The sequence below is a fragment of the Leopardus geoffroyi genome, chromosome B1 (genome assembly GCF_018350155.1).
Source record: "Leopardus geoffroyi isolate Oge1 chromosome B1, O.geoffroyi_Oge1_pat1.0, whole genome shotgun sequence".
NCBI lineage: Eukaryota > Metazoa > Chordata > Mammalia > Carnivora > Felidae > Leopardus > Leopardus geoffroyi.
Window position 1 is genome coordinate 164,106,211 of NC_059327.1, and position 19,998 is coordinate 164,126,208.

The 19,998-nt window shown below is 46.3% G+C and overlaps 1 protein-coding gene across 11 annotated transcripts in view; it reads right to left on the reverse strand.

Annotated features, from left to right (window-relative positions):
- DCUN1D4 (defective in cullin neddylation 1 domain containing 4) overlaps nucleotides 1-19,998 on the reverse strand; it is an 86,350-nt gene that overhangs the window by 59,061 nt on the left and 7,291 nt on the right. Inside the window, exon 1 of one of the 11 annotated variants that reach the window (XM_045474092.1) lies at nucleotides 17,109-17,277. The exons of 1 other annotated variant lie outside the window; for it this stretch is intronic. In XM_045474092.1, coding sequence (XP_045330048.1) covers nucleotides 17,109-17,133 — 25 coding nt within the window. In that variant the 5' untranslated portion in view covers nucleotides 17,134-17,277. Of the gene's footprint in view, nucleotides 1-7,040; nucleotides 7,201-15,096; nucleotides 15,569-15,979; nucleotides 16,020-16,102; nucleotides 16,122-16,643; nucleotides 16,749-16,794; nucleotides 16,827-17,108; nucleotides 17,278-19,998 lie in introns of those variants that run through there. 9 more of the 11 variants (XM_045474093.1, XM_045474095.1, XM_045474098.1 and 6 more) reach the window with 9 other exon arrangements.

Below are 19,998 nucleotides of genomic sequence, written 5' to 3' on the forward strand. Positions count from 1 at the left end.
AAATTATCTTCTGGGTATTCTGGGTATTCTTAAAATGATCAACAAATGTTGACTGGGCATAAAGCTCCCTGGTTTTTTGTTTGTTTTGCAATTACCATTTGGCATGACCTACATAATGGAAAAGAAAAGAATGCCACTGAGGGGAGGTCAAAGCCCGTGTCCCCAAAGTCCCCTGGGTTTAGAGTTCCACAATATAGACAGGGACATAAATATTAGGAATGAAACAATTATGTGAGTGCAGACAACTGACCATCACCAGCAACAAGAATCAAATTTAAAAATGAACAGCCCTTATAGTTTACTTCCAGAAAAGGATGAGACACAAATTAAACACTTAAAAATCGAATCCTTTCCTTCACACCATCCTCACTTGTAAAATATAGCTGGGAGATGATCCCCATTGTAATGGCAACAAAAAGCAATAATACCTACAGGAATAAACTAATATGTAACATACAAATGAAAAAAAAACAATAAAAGTTTACCGAAAGACCTAAATGTAGAGATATGACACTCCTGGAATGGAAAGACTCAGTATTGTAAAGCAATCACTTCTCCTTTGCACTCAACTACAAATTAAATGTAATCAAATTCCTATTCTTCCTGCCTCCCAGATCTCCACCCCAAAAGAGGTGGAGAAAAGGAAGGGACTCGGGCAGATTGATTCTAAAGTTCATCTGAAAGAACAAACATGTTGGCCTTGCCAAGAAATTGTTGAAAAAAGAAGAATGAGGGAGAACCTGCCCTATCAGATACCAAAACAGAGTATCAAACAGAGGTTGGTAAGCTCTTTGTAGAGAGCCGGATAGTAAATATTTGTAGGCTTGTGGGCTATGCAATCTCTGTTGCAACTACTGTGCCACGGTACCTCAAAGCAGCCATAAATACATAAACGAAGGAGTGTAGCTGTGTTCCAATAAAACTTTATAAAAACTAAGTGGTAGGCCAAATTGGCCTGTGGGCCACGGTTCGCCCATGCTTGGTATGAAGGTACAACGATTATAATAGAGAGGTACATGTGCAAGAAGACAAATCAGTGAAGACCACTGATGAACATATGTGCGTGTCTATAAACACACATATTAATTAACATATGATAAAACGGCATTTCAAATAAATGAGGAAGAGCTAATCATTCGGTAGAGGGGCAACTAGCTAGCAGGTGGAACAAATTAAAGCTCACTCCAACCTCACCCACAAGTTACATACAGATAGAAGGGGAAGGCACTCAAGGCAAAAGAAAAGCCCTTATCTTGGGCTCCGGGTTCTGCTCTGACTCTACCCACCTCTCCAATCTCATCTCCTCCCTGGTGCCTGGGTGGCTCAGTTGGCTAAGCAATCTCATCTCCTCCCCATCCTCCCCATGCTGCTTCCTCAGCCACAACGAGCTTCCTGTTGTTCAGTGACCATCCCAAGCACACTCCTACTTCAGGACCTTTACACATGCTTTGCCTTGAGCCTTCTTCTAATAATAACACAGCTTGCTCTCACATTTCACCAGGTTGCCATTTAAATATCACCTTTTTTTTTTTTTTTTTTAAGTTTATTTATCTAAGAGACAGAGAGAAAAACCAGCAGGGGAGGGAGAGAGTGAAAGGGGGGGACAGAGGATCCGAAGCAGGCTCCAGGCTCTGTGCTGACAGCAGAGTACCCAATGTGGGGCTCAAATTCACAAATGGTGAGATCATGGCCTGAGCCGAAGTCGGTCGCTTAACTGACTGAGCCACCCAGGCGCCCTTAAACATCACTTTCTTACCAACCTTGCCAGACTAACAAGCAGGACCCCTTCTTTGATCTTTCACCTTACCATGCTTTCTTTCTTTCTTTCCTCTGTATTTGTCATCTCTCTCTCCCAATTAAAGTGTAAGTTTCACAGAAGCCAGGACTCAGGTCTGGTCCACTGCTGTATGTATCCCTAGTACCAACTTAGAACGCTCTCTGGCACATAACAGGTGCTCAATAATTACTCAGTGAATGAATGCAGATACAAAGGCACCAAATCTTAATTTTGATGTATTCAGGGCATTTCAAATGCATCCACACCATTAGACCTTGAACTGTGAGAAGCAGTGTGGTAAAGAGAAACTCATAAGGAAGGCAAAGGTCAGAAAATGAAGAGTCTGTGAACCCTGCTCACCAGTTTCCATTTACTCTCTTAAGGATTCGTATGTCCCACTGGGCCACCAGAGGGTATGCAAACCAAGCAGATAAACATGATGCATTCAAGCAGCATCGATTCTACTCAACAGAAGGCACCTCTAAGAGTATTATACGAACACAACAACACGGTTATGGCACAAGACTTTAAAGAAACTTCATCACACCGAGCCATGCTGCCAAGATCCTGTGAGTACTTAATTCCCTGAACCTCTGCCATGGCAGAGTGTTGTTGGAGAACTTGGAGAAGCACTGCTGGGAGCGTGGGTGCTGCACAGGGTCAAAATGTTTAAATCGGGAATTCTTTAGAAGGATCACTCTGCGGCAAGAGTGTGGCCTGGACGGTGGGTGGCCTCTCATGAAGAGACTGGGAGTGACTGAGGTGGGGCACAAGCAGGGCCTCACGTTAGACAGTGAGGAGAGGAGAAATCCCGGTACAGTGGGAGTGCAGAGGATCCACGCTTAACTCACACAAATTCAACTTCGTTCACTTGCCAAAAAAAAAAAAAAAAAAGAAAGAAAGAAAAGGAAGAGAGAAGAAAAGAAATTTCAATTGTCCCACAACCGCCCTCCATCCTACTTAACGAACTGGAGACAGGCAATACAAATCCATAGCTGCTCCTAAATCTCGGTTTCCACGTGCCAGTCACATTTTGTGCATCTCACGACACTTAACGAGTCTAGTATTTAAAAGTGGATTTCCCATAAAACGCGGTCCCTCAATGCAGGCCAGCTGCTTCGGCTGGTGCTCCACTGAAGAGCCAGTGATCTGCTCCCATGCTGGAGGAAAGAACTGGCCGTCCTGGGTGGATCTGAGAAAACCCCTCGAGGGGCACCTTCTCAAAGTGTTCCCAAGTGCGATCTTTAATACAGGTGACTTTGACCTTACATATGGACTCAGAACTAACCTCTTTACAAAATGTCACTGTACTAGGAGGAAAAACCACTATGACTGCATTCAGGAGATGTGAGAGGAGTTCAACGTTTCATGTCCGTTTGTCCATTTCTCCTTTTACTGGCTCAGGCGGATCACACAGCTGGCTGTGGCCAAGCCGGGAATGATTCACATCTTCTGATTCCCCATCCAAAGTCCGTTCCTCCATTCTAGCTTATTTGTAATCAGAGCAAAAATTGACCTATCTTCATGCTCCATAAAAGGAAAAAGCAACACCATTTCCCACCCAAAGTTGTTAATAATCAGGTACACAAATTAGAGTAACATTTTCTTAAAAGTTACTAAAACTGGCTGAATCCAAAACAACCAACCAACTTTTTAAGAGAAAAGATGTGCAAAGAAGCTACCACTAATAACACCTGTGTTATTTTGATTTCAAGTACACTTCTTGAGCGCTAACGATGAATGAAAGTATTTTATTATTAGCTAAACTCTAGTTGGGCAGTGAGCAATGCTCTCAGGTCTAGAGGTTTTCTATGCAGCACTATGCACAGACATGTACTTAATAAATGCTTCCTGATGACCATGAATGAACTAAACCAGTAAAGGCTCTTGAGGAGGGGAGGAGCAGAATAACCATGTTATTGACCAAAAAAAGTGAAACAAGATCGGACAAAATTAAAGGTTATCAAATCAGCATGGGTCCCTAATGTTTCTGGGGCAGAACAACAACATGGTTGAGCAGAGTGGGCTGAGGCCTAACTCAGGTTCAATATGTAATGCTACGGGTTCTCCAAGCTACAGGTTACATGGCCCATTCTCCTGAAATGTCGATTTTACTCAGTGATAAGGAAAATGAAAAAAAATTCTATTTAGGTTTGCCTTGCCTCCTTCCTTCTAGAAACAGAAGCCCTTTGTCCAGTGAGTTTCAGAGAGACAGAGAATGAGAATGCCAATGATGTCAAGAGGAGACCCCTGCCAACCTGCAAAGAACACGGAACAACCTCTGATTTCAAGCAACACAATTTTGGATTTGTTACTACAGCATAAAAGAAAAAAAAAAAAATCCAAGTCTTCAACAAGTCCTTACAAGGCCCTACATGATCTGACCTAAGTCATCTCATTCCATTATCCTTGCTCACTCCATTCCAGCCACTCTCTTCCTTGAAGACTCACGTGAATTCCTACCTCAGGGCCTTTGCATTTAATATGCCTCTGCGTCAATGACATCTGGTGTCCGCAAAGCCTGCCAGCTGACTTCACTGAAATATCTATTCAAATGTCACCTCATCAGAGAGGTCTCTCCTCTCCTATCAAAAGCAGCACCTGCACCCCCCAGCTTTAGATTTACTGTATTACTCTAAGTTTGTGTGCTAGGTTTGTGGGTCAGTTTCATACTACATGCCCTTCGTTGCTGGTGGGAATTTCTTTATGAAACAGAAAATAGCAGTGCCTGCCTCACAGGGCTACTGCGAGGATTAAATGAGTTGATGCTGGGATGGGCTTGGAACAGTACCTGGCACACGGTAAGCACTGAGCGCTGGCTGGGACGTCACACAATGAGCAGGAATGGCTGGCTATCCGCCCAGCGCCCTCTCCCCCGTAGCCCGAACCAAACCCAGCTCGCTAATTAAGCTTCTTAAAGCTAATCCAGTGGCTGCACATAAGAATCACCTGGGAAGCTTGAAAACTGGCCAGGGCCCCAATCCAGATCAATTAGATAAAAGTGGGAGCAGGGTCGTGGATGTTTCAGTAACCCAGGTGATTCTAACATGTAGCCAGGGAGGGGAGTTCCAGCCCCAGCCTGCCAGCACAGCGCAGAACAAGCTCAGCACAGAACAGACCAGAACCCAACTCATTCACGGGGACCCCGTCAGCATGGGAAAAAGAAAAGCTCCAGATGTAGGGGAAAGATTGTAGGCTGGAAAGATTATAAGGTGAAAATGAAAAGAAACAAAGTAGCAGTAGGAAGATATTAACATCATTCCCCTCATCAATAAACACTTGCTACTTAAAGGCACAAGAGCCAAAAGGTGAGCCACGCAAAGAGGACACTGATAAGGGGTGGGAAGCAGGTCACCGTAGGTGACTCAGCATTTTCACTGAGCACAAGATCCAAAATTAAAGCTGTCCAAGCATACTGCTGCTGGCTTTTTCCTTCTAACTCTCACAGGACCCGTAAAAGAGGCTGCGAGAAGCCATCCGCCCGGGAGAGGCAGTGCGCCACCTAGCCCCGTCTTCCACTCCACGACCTGTGCCTGCTGGTGCCGTCTCAAAGGAGTCGGCCACTTCAGGACACCCTGTCTGGCTGCGTTCCAAGTGTGACAAGGTACAAGGGGCCCTAGATTCATTCCCTTTGCCCCACCCCACCCGCCGAAGAACACAGACCCACTCCGTGGTTCAGAGTAAAACTCATCCTTTAATCTCACTGATGTCACAAGAGCCCTGACGCTCTAGCATCAGAAAGGCCCGGGTTAGAGTCTCAGCTCTGTGACACCCTAGCTGAGTGACCCCTTGTGACCCAATCTCACTGTGCCTCAGTGTCCTCATCTGTACAGTAGAACGGGCCCCCCTTCACAAGGCCATTGTGAGGAGCAAATGAGATGGTGTGTGCCAAGCACTTAGCACAGTGCTGGCCCACGCTGTGCACCCATTACGGTTCATTGTTTTAACCCCTGCTATTATTAGAACACAGAATAGACTAAGACACGCTGAACCTGGAAGATCAAAAAGTAAAGACAGGGCAGAAGGGATGACAAGGTGACGGGCCTTTAAAAGTGTGGCGCCAATGGCCAGTAGCCTGGACTTGACCATGCCACTATCCTTCCCAGCCTCCCGTTTAATTAAGAACAAGTAATCTTTGGTCTAACTGCTGGGAACGGCATCTGCAGAAAGGGATACTGAAGCGGAAAAAGAGTCGAACTCGATCTCAATTACAGAAAAAAAGAAAACAATTTCAAAGATGTTACACAAAAACATGTAACTAGCTCTACTGAAAGGTAAGTTTTAGGTTTTCTCGCTTTTCTGCAATGTTGTTAGGTATGTCCCAGATTTAAAAATAATATAAAGAGTATGTTTTAGGGGTGCCTGGGTGGCTCAGTCGGTTAAGTGGCTGACTTCGGCTCAGGTCATGATCTCATGGCTCGTGAGTTCAAGCCCTGTACCGGGCTCTGTGCTGACAGCTCAGAGCCTGGAGCCTACTTTGGATTCTGTGTCTCCTTCTCTCTCTGTCCCTCCCCAGCTTGTGCTCTATCTCTCTCTGTTTCTCAAAAATAAATAAATATTAAAAAAATACATATTTTTAAAAAGCATGTTTTAGAAGTAGTTAATACATGTTTATTTAAAATAGACACCCGGGTGGCTGGAGCACCTGGGTGGCTCAGTCAGTTAAGCATCTGACTCTTGATTTTGACTCAGGTCACGATCCCACAGTTCGTGAGACTGAGCCCCATGTCGGGCTCTGTGCTGACTGTGCAGAGCCTGCTTCGGATTCTCTCTCTGCCTCTCCCGTGCTATCAAAAATAAATAAATAAAAACTTAAAAAATGTAAAAAAAAAAAAAGTAAAATAAGATCTAAGGAGACGAAATAAACACGACTATTCCGTGAGTTAAGGTATGCAATACTTTGCCACAATCAGTCCCCCAGTTAGAATCAGTTTTTAAATGCCAACTGTCGCTGAGAGAAGATGGCAGCAAGGAGGAGAGAGGAGTGGCAAAGAAGGAATTCATCCTCCATGCTGATGCTGTTGGGGCCCACTCCAAGAACAAAAGAGCCAGAAGCAAAATGGAGACGATGAGGTCAGCTGGCTCTGCCGTCACCATCCACAGGCCAGAGACAAAATCGGGGGTTCCAGGATACCTGCAGGGCTGCCATAAGGACTAAACCAAAGGCACAAACAGAACGTTGAGTATTATTTTCATCGGCAGTGGTGGGGCATCTAGCCCTGCGGTCAGAATGCCTGAGTTAGAATCTCAATTCGCCACTTACTTACAAGCTGTCTGACGTAACGAGGACGACTAAACCTTTCTCCGCCTCAGCTTCCTCATTTGTGAAATGGGAATAATGGTACACAGCCTGCTTCTGAGGGCCGTGGTGAGGGCTGAATGCGTCAAGATGGGCAAAGCAGCTGGAACAGTCCAAGGATAACCACCAAACCTGTCTCAGCCCCTCTCCATTCCCCCTTGTTCCTCCTCTCTCCCTGTGCCCCACCTTGTCTGACTTGTGCTTCCCTCCTCCCCTCTCCTTCCTACTCGTACTCTCTCCCTGGTCCCTCTTCGCAGCCCTCCGCCCGTGTGGCTCCTGCCCACCCCTCCACCTTGTCCCCTTCACTCTAGCCTGCCAAACACCCATTCTACTGCCCCAGTTCTCAGTACTGTCACCCCTGCTTGTCCCCACTGCTGGGAAAGCACCCTCCTACCTAATCCTCCCCCAGGCACACATAGATCTTTTCCTTCACACAGGAAAACTTCAAAAGCAAAACCCAAAGTATAAATACTTACCTTTCCGTGAAGTCTAATTTTAATGACTTCCCATTTGCTCCCAAAGCACCCTGGGCATCCAACTAACTTAGCTGCCATCGTGTCATACTCAAACCATCCATTACTTCTCTGCCTCCACCCCTAAGCCCGCTGGAAGAAGCTTCTTAGGCACAGGGACCCCCTCATTCTCACAGTCACGTGTGTTACAGCAATGCCTGGCAACAAACAAGAAAGCCTCCAATGTTTGGTGAATGGCTAACTGAAGGAATGCCTCACTTGGTTCTTTTCCTTCTGATAACCTCTCTTCCTCTCAAGGGTCTCCTTTCATAGCCTAATGAGGAAGGCGTCATTACACAGCAGTCATTAGCGACAAAAACAGAAAAGAGCCACACACGTCTCTAAACTGCGTGTTTTATCTCATTTAATCCTTGGGGTCGCTCAGACCTTGCCTCCTACTTCTTTCTCTCTGCCCGACCACCAACTCCACTCGAAGCACAGCAGCCTCTTTGCGATTCCTTCCTCGGTTCTGGGCCTGCTCCCACTCAGAGCCTCGCATTCATCTCCCCTGCTGCCGGGAATGCTCCTCACTCCCATCAGGTCTTAACCTAAAACCTGACCCTGCTATTTAAAACCGCAACGTGCTCCATTCCTTTCCCCTCCCTGCTCACACACCTGTGCTCCCCCACCCTCCACCGCTTTATTTTTTTCTTTACACAACTTATCACCATCTGACACACTGCATGATTTACCTGCTCATTATCTCCCTCCCCCACACTAGACTGAGAACTTCACGAAAGATGAAGAACCGGGCCTGGTACATGGTAGATGCTCAATAAACACTGCTAACTGACTGCACAACTCCACATTCTGCAGCAGGGAAGTTTTATACGTGAGGGCTCTGAAGCTCACCGAGTAGCTGACTAACTTACCCATGGTCACACAGCTAATATGTAGCAGAGCAAGGATCTGAATCCAGGCAATCTGACTCTACCGCCCACACTTAACTATGATGCTTTCCTGTCTCTCAACCTGAGCCAGGTAACAATCCAAGACATCATCACATCCAGGGAGCAAACCCTGGATGTGACCCTCTTTGGGCCACAGAGAACAGCCATCCACTGGAAAACTTCAAGAGAACAAGTCATTTCACTCTAGACAGTTCCACGTGGTAAAGCATTACAAGATTTATAATTTATACAGTACTGATAGTTTTTCTTTGGATTTAATAGTTCACTAAAAAAAGGGAGAGAGATTAATACTGTACTGTATAAATACTTTTTATACTGTAACATCCCCATGAACAGAAAAGTGACAAATCATCAACTAACATGGAAGCGGCCTAAGATGACATATATCAAAAGCCAAAAATTGTGGTGCAATGTGGAGGAGAGAAGTACAGACTGCAAGGGGGCACAAGGGAACTTTTGGGGGTAATGAAAATGTTCTACATCTTAATTTTAGTACTGGTTATACCAGTGTAGACATTTATCAAAAATTATCAAGCTATATACACTTAAAATAGGCACAATTTTATAGTATGTATATTATACGCAATAAATGACTAAAATGCAATAAAGACATTCAGATAGGAATTTTAGGTAAATATTCTACCCAAAAAAACCACAAATATTATTTCCATAGCTAATACTTCCAAATCAGACCCAAAAAGACACACTAGAAGTTACACGTTAGTTCCTGAGCATCAGACTTTGTTTGTTTGTTTGTTTTCAGGGCAAAGAGGCGATTAGGAAAAGACAAGCAGTGAAAAGCTCTGTATACTGAGATCCAGCACGGTGGCTGATGTGTGGCCCAGAGTCCTGACTGACCACTGGCAAGACAGCACCCACAACCGACGTCATACATGCCTATGTGTCCTTTCTGTCCTTTGAGTAACCTGGGACCAGGAACCTAGGACTCTGAACAGAGTCCAGTCAGGGTGGAAAGGCACGTCACTGCTCTTCTCCACAAGGGCCTCTGCCACGAACGGTCCGGTGACAGGTCTGGATGTTGATCTTCAGAATTCTTAGTTTCTGGAGCACCAGAAACCAACTAGCTAATATAACAGGATAACGACTGCTCTTTTAAAGGGCCACCGTATAATTCACAGCATGTCTAGGAAATCCAGAAAACCAAGTTACACAACCAAAACAATGCTTACGGGCACACTGCGGAGCACGCAGACACAGCCAGAACTGGCTGGCCCCTGGGACCAGGGCAGCTGCCCCCACTGCCCATCCCCTCCAAAGGGCCTCAGGGCACTCCCCCGGCTTCTTTCCATCCCTTGCCTCCAGCTTCAGATTCCATTCATTCACATTCAAGTTCTGTGGTGGGTGTGTGTGAGCAGGTCTGCCTACAAAGGTAGGAGTTTCCCAACCAGAGAAAGAGCCAGGGCCCCGAAGACTGACAATGCCCATCACAAACACAAACGGATGGCACACCATCTCTGGGAATACTAGCGATATGGGCCAGCAAGTAGCAAAAGGTTTTCAAAAAAAAAAAAAAAAAAAATACAAGAAAAAACCCCTCAAAGATGGAACTAAAAGGAATCATACCCAGAGGTAATGCTATTTGGGGAGGGTGGGGGTCTTTTTCATATCATTTAGTGTTTTAGTATATTAGTTAGTTGCAAAAACTACAAGCCTACCTTCCTAAACTGAAAATAACTCATTAAGAGTGTTTTCTAAATAAAAGAAAAATAATTCAAATCTGGAGTAGTAAATTCTTTGTTTGCTAGAATAATGGACACAAGAGGGGAAAAACAAAACACTTAGGTCTGAAACAGTAATGCAATTATTGCCAAAATACATGATTCTATTTAAAATGCGTTTGGATATCTTTTTCTACTTAAAGCATATTTTTTAAATGTATATTCTGCTTAAAAGAATAATTCTCAAGAGATACTTCTCCTAACCTGAATCTCAGAATAAGAAAAAAGAACAAGCTCTGAAAAGCTATTAATACGAATGCAAGATGACCAACTATAAAAAGATATCAGCATTAATGTCACATTCTCAGAAAATTCACCTTCAACTAACAAAGTTTATTATCTAAATGAAGAAAGCTTCCAGCAATCTCAATGTATAGTTAACATTATGAAATAAACCCTAAGGACCAGAATCTGGTCACAAAACAAAGAGAGGTAATGCCAGTCTTCTCAAGCCCTGCCTTAGCCTTCTCCACACAGACTTACACACCAGATCTGAAATGGAAACATGCGCTTTCACACATAGACTCCTGGTCCCTTAGTACATCACCAGCATTTTGCTTTCCCCTTGAGAACTTCTCCGTGCCACAGGCATTCTTCAAAACTGATATCTGCATGTATTTAAAAAGAAATATTATCGGGGCCCCTGGGTGGCTCAGCTGGCTAAGCAACCAACTCTTGGTTTCGGCTCTGGTCCTGATCTAATGGGTGGTGGGATCAAGCCCCAGGTGGGGCTGTAGCTGGGCGTGGAGGCTGCTTAGGATTCTCCCTCTCCCTGTGCCCCTCCCCTGCTCATGCTTGCATTCTCTAATATATTTATATTTATATAATTGAAATTGGTTTGCTTATGGCTGACTTTGTTAAAAAAGAGAATGAATAAGTGAAAGTTTGTATTCCCTGAAGACAATCTGAAGATAATGAAAGACTCAGAAGCATACTAAATAGGAAGGAGAATTAAAATTTTCTAGATAATTCACTATTTAAGAGTTGACCATTTAGGGGCGCCTGGGTGGCGCAGTCGGTTAAGCGTCCGACTTCAGCCAGGTCACGATCTCACGGTCCGTGAGTTCGAGCCCCGCGTCGGACTCGGGGCTGATGGCTCAGAGCCTGGAGCCTGTTTCCGATTCTGTGTCTCCCTCTCTCTCTGCCCCTCCCCTGTTCATGCTCTGTCTCTCTCTGTCCCAAAAATAAATAAACATTGAAAAAAAAAATTTTTTTTTTAAAAAAAAGAGTTGACCATTTAAGTGCAATTCAATACATACTTGAGAACCTAAACAAAGCATCATCTTTGATGACAAAGTGGATACTAAGTCATATAGTCCCAGATCTCAAGGGGTAATAATCTAATTGGGGAAGGGACAAATAAGTAAACAAGCAGCTACTGCTATAGAAGTTAAAACTGAGAACAGAAGTGAACAGTACTTTGGAGATTCAACACAGAGAGAGAGGATGAGTCTGCTAGAGAGGGAAAAGGAACCCGGTAAGGAAAAGCTCCCCAGAAGTAGCACTGATGGCAGTGGACAAGGAAGCAGCAGTTCAGGGAGAAGAAAGTGAGCTTCAACTACAGAAGCTGGTTCAAACCCAGGTTCTGAGGAGTCTGTTCTCATGCAGCAAACGGGAACCCTCATTTTGTCTAGGGGAATCCTAAGGACAAAGATGATTGGACTAGCGATGAGGAAGGCAAAGGGAGAGGAGGCTGAGGCTAGCAAAAGGATTACTGCCCATTCACTACAACGTAAGGAAAGATGGATCAGCCCCAGGGTGATGGCAATAGGTCTGAGAGTTCAGTAGAGCATGGGGAAGGATGAGAAATATCTAAGCTGCCAGCTTGGGTCAGTAAATGAATTGCAGTTCATGAACCAGAGGAATAAAACTAATTAGTCTTGTTTTCCTCTTTGTTTTGACTGCTAGGATGCTCAGAGCCAAAATATGGCCTGTTTCTAACATACAGCAAGCATTCATATGCAGCCTGGAAATCTACAGTTTACTTTCCTTCTCTTGACAGGCTTTTATTTATACTTAGTAAGTTACCTTTGTTTTAAAATGAAGCAGAAAATAAACTGACAGATTAAAAAAAAAAAAAGACTGAGACCAAGCCAGAAACAGCTGGACAAAGTAGCTGGCTCAGGGATATAACCTGTAGGCTGCCGACCCAGAGCATTTTCCTCACTGTTCTTACACCTAGCACAGGCCACATCTCACAAAAGCAGCTGAAAAATGCCAGACTTTCACTTTCTCAACCTTCCTTACAAGTAGCAGTGCCATAGGATCAGTTCTATTCAGTGAAACTGAAAGGGGGTGGGGGGTGGGGGGGGTTGGGAGTCTCCAAGGTGACCTTCTAGAAGACTCCTCTCTAAGAGGGAGTTGTAAGAAAATATATTCCTTTCTTCCCTGTCTTACACAGGCATGATGTCTGAGGCCCCAGCAACCACACTGCCAACAAGAGGCAACGAGCCCGAGGCTTTCCAGAAGTCAAAATATTAAGAAGAGAGGAAGAAAGCGATGCAAAGAACCTAGAGTCTTCAAAGGTATCATTCAGACACTGCACCAGAATCATCTATTCTCTACATTTCTTGCTACTGGGCAATAATAAGTTCTATTATTTATGCCATTTTCAGTTGTGTATTGTTACTTGCCAATAATGGATACAACAGAGGTCAAATCATGAGGTTGGTTTCTGACAGGTTGATTTTTTATTCTGCTGATTTAACAAGATCCTTATTCTTGAGATGACAAAATACCAAACATGTATTATTAGCCAGGAAGAAAGCAATAAACTATAAGAGCTGCTGGGAGCAGCTAAAGATAAAAACAGAAAGGGATATAATGATAAATAACATCTGGAAAAATGTGATCAAGTACAGGCAGGGGCACTTCTTGGAGGAACAGAGGAAGGAAAGAGTAAATGTACAGAAGTTCTCTATGATGAAGAAAATGAGGGAGACTTTGCTGGCAGCGCTATAGACAAGATAACCTAAAAACCTTCCCAATATAAAACTGTGAAAAAATACTGGGCCAAGGGTAAGAAACATCTGTTTAAATGCATAGATAAGTTCACATGAAAATAAAGGACCTCCATTGGGGCGCATGGGTGGCTCAGTCGGTTAAGCATCCCACTTTGGCTCAGGTCATGATCTTGAAGTTCACTTGTTCCAGCCCCACAATGGACTCTGTGCTGACGGCTGAGAGCCTGGAACCTGCTTCGATTCCCTGTCTCCCTCTCTCTCTCTGCCCCTCCCCCTCTCATACTCTGTGTCTCTTTCTGTCAAAAATAAATAAAACATTTTAAAAAATTAAAAGAAAAGAAAGGACCTCCCCAAAGGCCAAAAATTAAAGAGGAACCTAAAATCCACAGCATAAAATATAAGCTGATCAGGTTTAGAAACCTAGGGTTTGAGGGGCTGGAGAAGAGGGGGACTGTGTGTGTGTAAAGGGCAACTGCCCTTTGGGATATAATAGAGATAAAAAGGGAAAAATTACTAAGCTAATACTTCTTTTAAAACACCACCTTGGGGCGCCTGGGTGGCGCAGTCGGTTGAGCGTCCGACTTCAGCCAGGTCACGATCTCGCGGTCCGTGAGTTCGAGCCCCGCGTCGGGCTCTGGGCTGATGGCTCAGAGCCTGGAGCCTGTTTCCGATTCTGTGTCTCCCTCTCTCTCTGCCCCTCCCCCGTTCATGCTCTGTCTCTCTCTGTCCCAAAAATGAATAAACTTTAAAAAAATTTAAAAAAAAAAAAAAAAAAAACACCACCTTGAAGACAATTATAACTCTTGTTTTCATCTTCATACACTTTACCCTTTATATGAGAACAAATTCCACTATTAAGTGCATATTTTAAAAAACATGTCCAGGGGCGCCTGGGTGGCGCAGTCGGTTAAGCGTCCGACCTCAGCCAGGTCACGATCTCGCGGTCCGTGAGTTCGAGCCCCGCGTCGGGCTCTGGGCTGATGGCTCAGAGCCTGGAGCCTGTTTCCGATTCTGCGTCTCCCTCTCTCTCTGCCCCTCCCCCGTTCATGCTCTGTCTCTCTCTGTCCCAAAAACAAATAAACTTAAAAAAAAAAAAAAAAAAAAGAAAGCTTATAATAAAAAACATGTCCACATTACATAGTTACACATCACAAAAGGCTTCCTGAATATTTCGTCACAAGATTAAGCAAAACGTAAGATAAACAGAAATCTTTTCCTGAAAAAAATTACACATTGCCCAATTTTTCAGCCATCATTTAACCATTAATCACTTAATCAAGTATGCAAGTTCAGTATATTTGTAACCATACTAAAAGGTTTCCAAATTTTAGGACTTTTTGGTAAAATTTTATCATTAGGATCGTTATAATATTCTTCTAGTGACTGCTACCAATAGTTTCACAATACCTTATATATCACATAAAATCAGTCTGTCATCTCTGAGCTAATCTTATGGCCCTCTACATTACAGATTCTGTGATGTACAGATTCAGTATTTAAATGGTAATGGGAATCCGCAAAAGATGTGGCATTTAGGGCACCTAAAGACTGAGAGGGTGGTCTCTAATATTAAAGAGGCAAAGAGAAAGAATGACAGTAGCAGTTAAAAGCAAACCAAAACCAAAACCAAAACAAAAACAAAAAAACAATATGAAAACTTAAGGCCCTCCACCAAGTTTACCTTCTTCTAGCTTCCTTTGCTCCCCTATTCCCTTGAAAACTGAAAACATCACATATTCCCTTTGTTCGTCTTCATGCTGCCTTTATGAATGGGCACATTTCCACCCTAAATTCCATGAAGCCTCCTCCATCACTCAAGACCATCTTTTTTCAAAAAGTCCTATCTCTGGGCAGTCCAAACAGCCCAAGAAATACGACCACATAATCTATACTACCTTCACAAGGGTTACACTGGTCTCCACTGCATTCCGAGATTTATGTAAAATTAAGCCTTTTAAACTAGTGTTTACATACACTGGATGCCACAATAAACACAGCATCCTAAACTCTGCTTTAAGATGGTGCTGAATTTTGAATGTTTTCCCAAACCTATGGGCTAGATGATAAAAGACTAAGCATTACCCTACAAATTACAAATAAGGCCACCAAATGCCGGAGGAAGTAATCAACTAGTGAATCAAGAACCCAAGTGCAAAAGGACTGTGTCTGGCTTGGTTTTCCCCCTCCCGCTGACACAGAGAGAAGGTCTAGTGAATCGCTCCAGCCCCAGGGGACAAGAGAAGATTCCCAAGAGCGCGCTCGGGTCCGCTGGGGAAAAAGCACGAGTTAGCAGAGCCGGGAAGCTCCGAAAGGCGCGAAGCATTCTGGGACTCGTTTCCACAGTTACCCACGTGCACCCAACCCAACCGCGGCCCCGCGCGGCGCGGACTACAAGTCCCAGAATTCCGCGCGACCGCCTTTCCCCTTCACACCCGGCCACTAGAGCCAGACCCTAAAGGAAACCCCTAACGCGTCCTCCCCGCAAGCTAGGCAGAGGTCGCGCTCCGCAGGCGCTACGTGGAGCCTGTGGTCCAGCCCCCCCGTGCAGGGAAGCGGGTCTCTAGGTACCAGCGTCCACACCTGACGACCAGAAATTAGACAACTGCGTCACAGACTGCCAAACCCACGGACTGCCTGGGACCCCAACACCTCCCCTGCGCAAAACCCCCCACCTGGTCTCCAGGGCCCGACCCCTCCCGCTCCCGCCGCGGAAAGCCCGCAGCCCGCGCCCGTGCCCCGCCTCCCAGTCCCGCAGCCGGAGCCCGCGCCAGCGCTGACCTCGCTTCCCGCCGCTCTGGGGGAACCGCGGCCAGCGCCAACCTCAGGGCACCTCCCCGCCCCCTCCACCTCAGCCCCGCCCCCTCCTCTCCCGGCACCCCGAAGCTCAGGGCTCCCCCTTACATGGACCCTATCTTGATCCGGGGGAGGGAACACCTCCCTGAAAACTGAGTTTGCCACCTTTCCCCTGAGCCCCGCGCGGACCGAATGTGGACTTGACAGTCCTCCCCCTGCCCCCGGCCCCTCCCAACCCCCCTTTCCTCCCAACTAGCTTTACACCCCCACCGCACCTCCCCTACCCCTGCCCCCATCCTGTCACCTCAAACCCTCCCCTCCTTCCTCGCCTCTAACTCCCAATTACCCTCTCTTCCCAACACCTGCTCAATCCTATTACCCCAACGTCTGCCCCCCTCTTAACCACTCCCAATTACCCTACCACCCTCCCTATGCCTCTCCAGCCCGCCGGACTCCCCAACTATCCCATCACACCCCAATCCTTCCCACCACCTCGCTCTCCCGTTACATCAGCCCTCATCTCCGCGCCCGCCCTCCAGCCCCGCTCGGCCGCTGCCCCCATTCCCCCACCGCATTGTTCCCCCCCCCCCACCCCCGCCATCCAGCCTTCTTCCCATTGTCCCCGCCCCCGCGCTCCCCTAGCACTCACCCGCCTTTCTCACGGAGCCGCCCGCACCACTCAGCCCCTAGGAAATCCTCACCCCTGCGCCCCGCTCGCTCGCTCCCTCCCTCTCTCCCCGCGCCGGTGCCACCCCCGGCCCTGCCCGCTAGCGCCCGCCGCCGCCTCCACCTCCATTCACCCCAGGCACTCTGGTCCCAGCCCTTCATCGCACGTCCCGCCCCCCCTGCCCCCAACACTGAAAAGGAGCCAGTCCCCACCCCCCTCACCTCCGCCCTCCCCCATCAGGCCGGCCCCTTCCCCCCCACGCCCGCCCCCGCCCCGCGCCGCCCGCAGCGTCACCGCCCGCCCCGGCCCCGGGAGGGGAAGGGGTGGCTCCCGGGCAGGGACTCCCGGCGCGTTTCGGGACAGGAGGCGCGGGGCGGGGACTGCGGGAGCGGAGTGGAGAGTGCTAGCAACCGCCCGGCCCCGGCCAGCTCGCTCTCTGTTACTCACTGACAGCGGCGGCATCCGAGTGCATTTTCGGGCAGCTCACACCCCACTCGCCGCCCAGGCTCCCGCGCTCGCCTCGCGGTCCCCCCACCGGCTCGCCGCACCTCGGCTCGGAGCTGAGGACCAGCCGCCAGCACTCCCGGCCTGCCCACCTCGCTTCCAACCATTGGCTGAACCTCGGTCGAAGGACCGCCCCTCCGCGTCTCTCATTTGACAAAAGGAGTAAGGAGGGCGCCGGTCTGGGGCTGGCAAAGAGGCCCCGCCCCTTGAGGTCCAATGCGATTGGTCCCGGCGCCTCGGCCCCGTAACGCCCCTGGCGGAGGCCACGCTCTGGAGCAGCAGGTTGGGCCCGGCTGCTGTCACTCATCCCCGGGGGTCCGAAAGCGCGTGTAGGGGCGAGGCTGGCGAATTGGTCCACCTTGACCCTGAAGCCCCGCCCCGTCACGGGCGGGATTGGTGGAGCTGCAGACCAACCGAGAAAGAAGGGTCGGCTTCTGAAACAAAGCACGCGTGGTGTTGCGTGAAGAGCGGTAAAGGGAAAGCACAGTTGGGGGCATCTTGTGTCCCGCTACAAGGAGTAGGGGAGTTGGCCCCAAACTTGCGTCACCCACTTGTCTCGCACGCCTCGGAGCGGTCCTCAACAGAAGCTCAGTCCGCTCCGAACTTGGACTGGGACTTCTCTTGTTAGCTGTTTCCTACTGCTGGAAACCGAATAAAGAATCATCGCGTTCTCGTTTCCAGCAAACCCTCTAAGGAACAAACTCCTACTTCTTGTACAACAATTACAACAATCCATCCTCTTCCCGGTTTTGAATTGCACTTCTTTTCCAGAATCAACACACTTCTCCCTTGGTCACAAATGGGCTGTTCTAAAGGCTTCGAATGCTAACAGGCATTGTCCGTCGTCATACACACATCTGAATACGCCCCCCCACAGCACGCAGGAAATCAGGGCCACGCTCTCAGCTTCAGGCTCAGTCTGGCATGTTGGCAAGTCCAGAGGATAGGTTCTGAGTCCTCGAAGGACAACTGGCTGAATTGAGAGACTGTCATTCATTGACGCTGAGAGGGCCTCATTTGGCTGTTAGTTGGCAGAGGAAGGTGTTAATTTAAGTGAATTCCTAGGACCACTGAGTTTCCTAAGACAAGAACTCGCACCATTCTTATGAGTTCCAACCATTTTTTTTCAATGCTTTTCAACCAAGTCGTCACACTTAACCATAATGTAGCAGAATAATATTTTGAGATACTTAGGAAGGATAGCCCTCTCCTACCCCAATCACGGGCACATCCACCGCTTACCCGTATCCCAAGGCTCTGCCCCAGCCTACAGCCAGGGCATTACACACACACACACACACACACACACACACACCCGCCGCCTCCAAGAATATTACAAACAACTGGTAACAAAACATAAGCCGTTTAAGTTTTAGATTTCTATAGCCAAGGCTTTTGAGTTTCAGAGTTCTGAAATTTAGGTTTCAAATCAGTGGATAAATGTTACACCAAAAACAAGATATTTTGAAAGAACAGGATCAAACCAGTTCATCTGTCCACACCACTCCTGTTGTAGTATACTCTATCCCTATAAATCCCTAATGTCTCCCGAGTAAATTACAGCCTTATAATTTTGTACCTATCATTAACACATTTATGAATCACTTCACCTAATTATAGAATCTCAGAATTGACCTGAATTTATCCACTTCAGTTTTCTTCTCAAGAATCTCCTCCGTATTGGTGACTTTTAACCTAACAGGTCTGTCCCCTGGGCCTCACAGAGATGGGTAAGTACCTCCGGACTCTGAAATAGGCCATTCCTTGTTGGGCAGATCTAATTCTAAGAAAAGCCCCTTCTTACTCTGAACTAAGAGCTGTGCTTGCAATTCTTATCACATTTATGTGTTCAACCGACTCTATATCTAGGAAATAGTAAATTATATATAGTTTACACAAATTCATAATATTTTGTATATATATTTGTATGTTTTTTATTGATCATGGTAATTTAAGGGCTGAGACACAGTTATTTTGCAAAGAAAGGAGGTTGCTTCTTGACACCACCAAATTAAAATAAACCCACAACTAATTTGTTCTAGGGAGCCATTTACTGTATTGATACCAAACTTTACAATGTATATAATGGCATATAATATAATGTATATTATATGGTATATAATGTATATAATGTATATAATGGCTAAGCTACATGAGGGATCTGCCCACTGCTTTGCCCCTAGCACCCAGCACTTCACTGGCTCAGGGTGTCCACAAAAATATATAGGATGTTCAGCCTTTGTTACTTCTCAGCATCACTTTCAGTCAGGCCTGTATGGTTATTTTCAAATGAAAAACAGACTTAGTAATTAGTACACATCTTTCTGGTAGGTCAGCTACAGCCTGAAGATTGAGGGGCTAAGTTCATTCTTAGTTTGCTAAGACTTACTGCCCCACATGTTGAATGAATAGTAAAACAGGTATAACTAAATGATTACATAATATTCTGTAAATATCACCGCATCATTTTAATAATCCACAAGACTAGAAACCTTTGAGGGCAGGAAACTTGTTATATATATCTTATGTCCCCAGCACCTAGTATAATGCTTTCAAATAGTAGGCACCAGTTAGTCGTTCCTTAAAGTGAACAGAATGTTGCCTGTAATGTGAAATTTTAGATCTAGGAGAAGCCTTGGGAAAACCCAACTTCCTCATTTTAAGAATATGAGACTTGAGGTCCCAAGAAGTTAAATGTCTAATCTAAATCACTCAGCTAGTTAATAACAAAGCAGTAACTAAACTCAGGTTTCTCACCTCCTAGACCAGGTCTTCCCCCCGTGCCACACTGTCCCATACCATACCTTCAAACTCCAAGGATGGGTAAGCTACT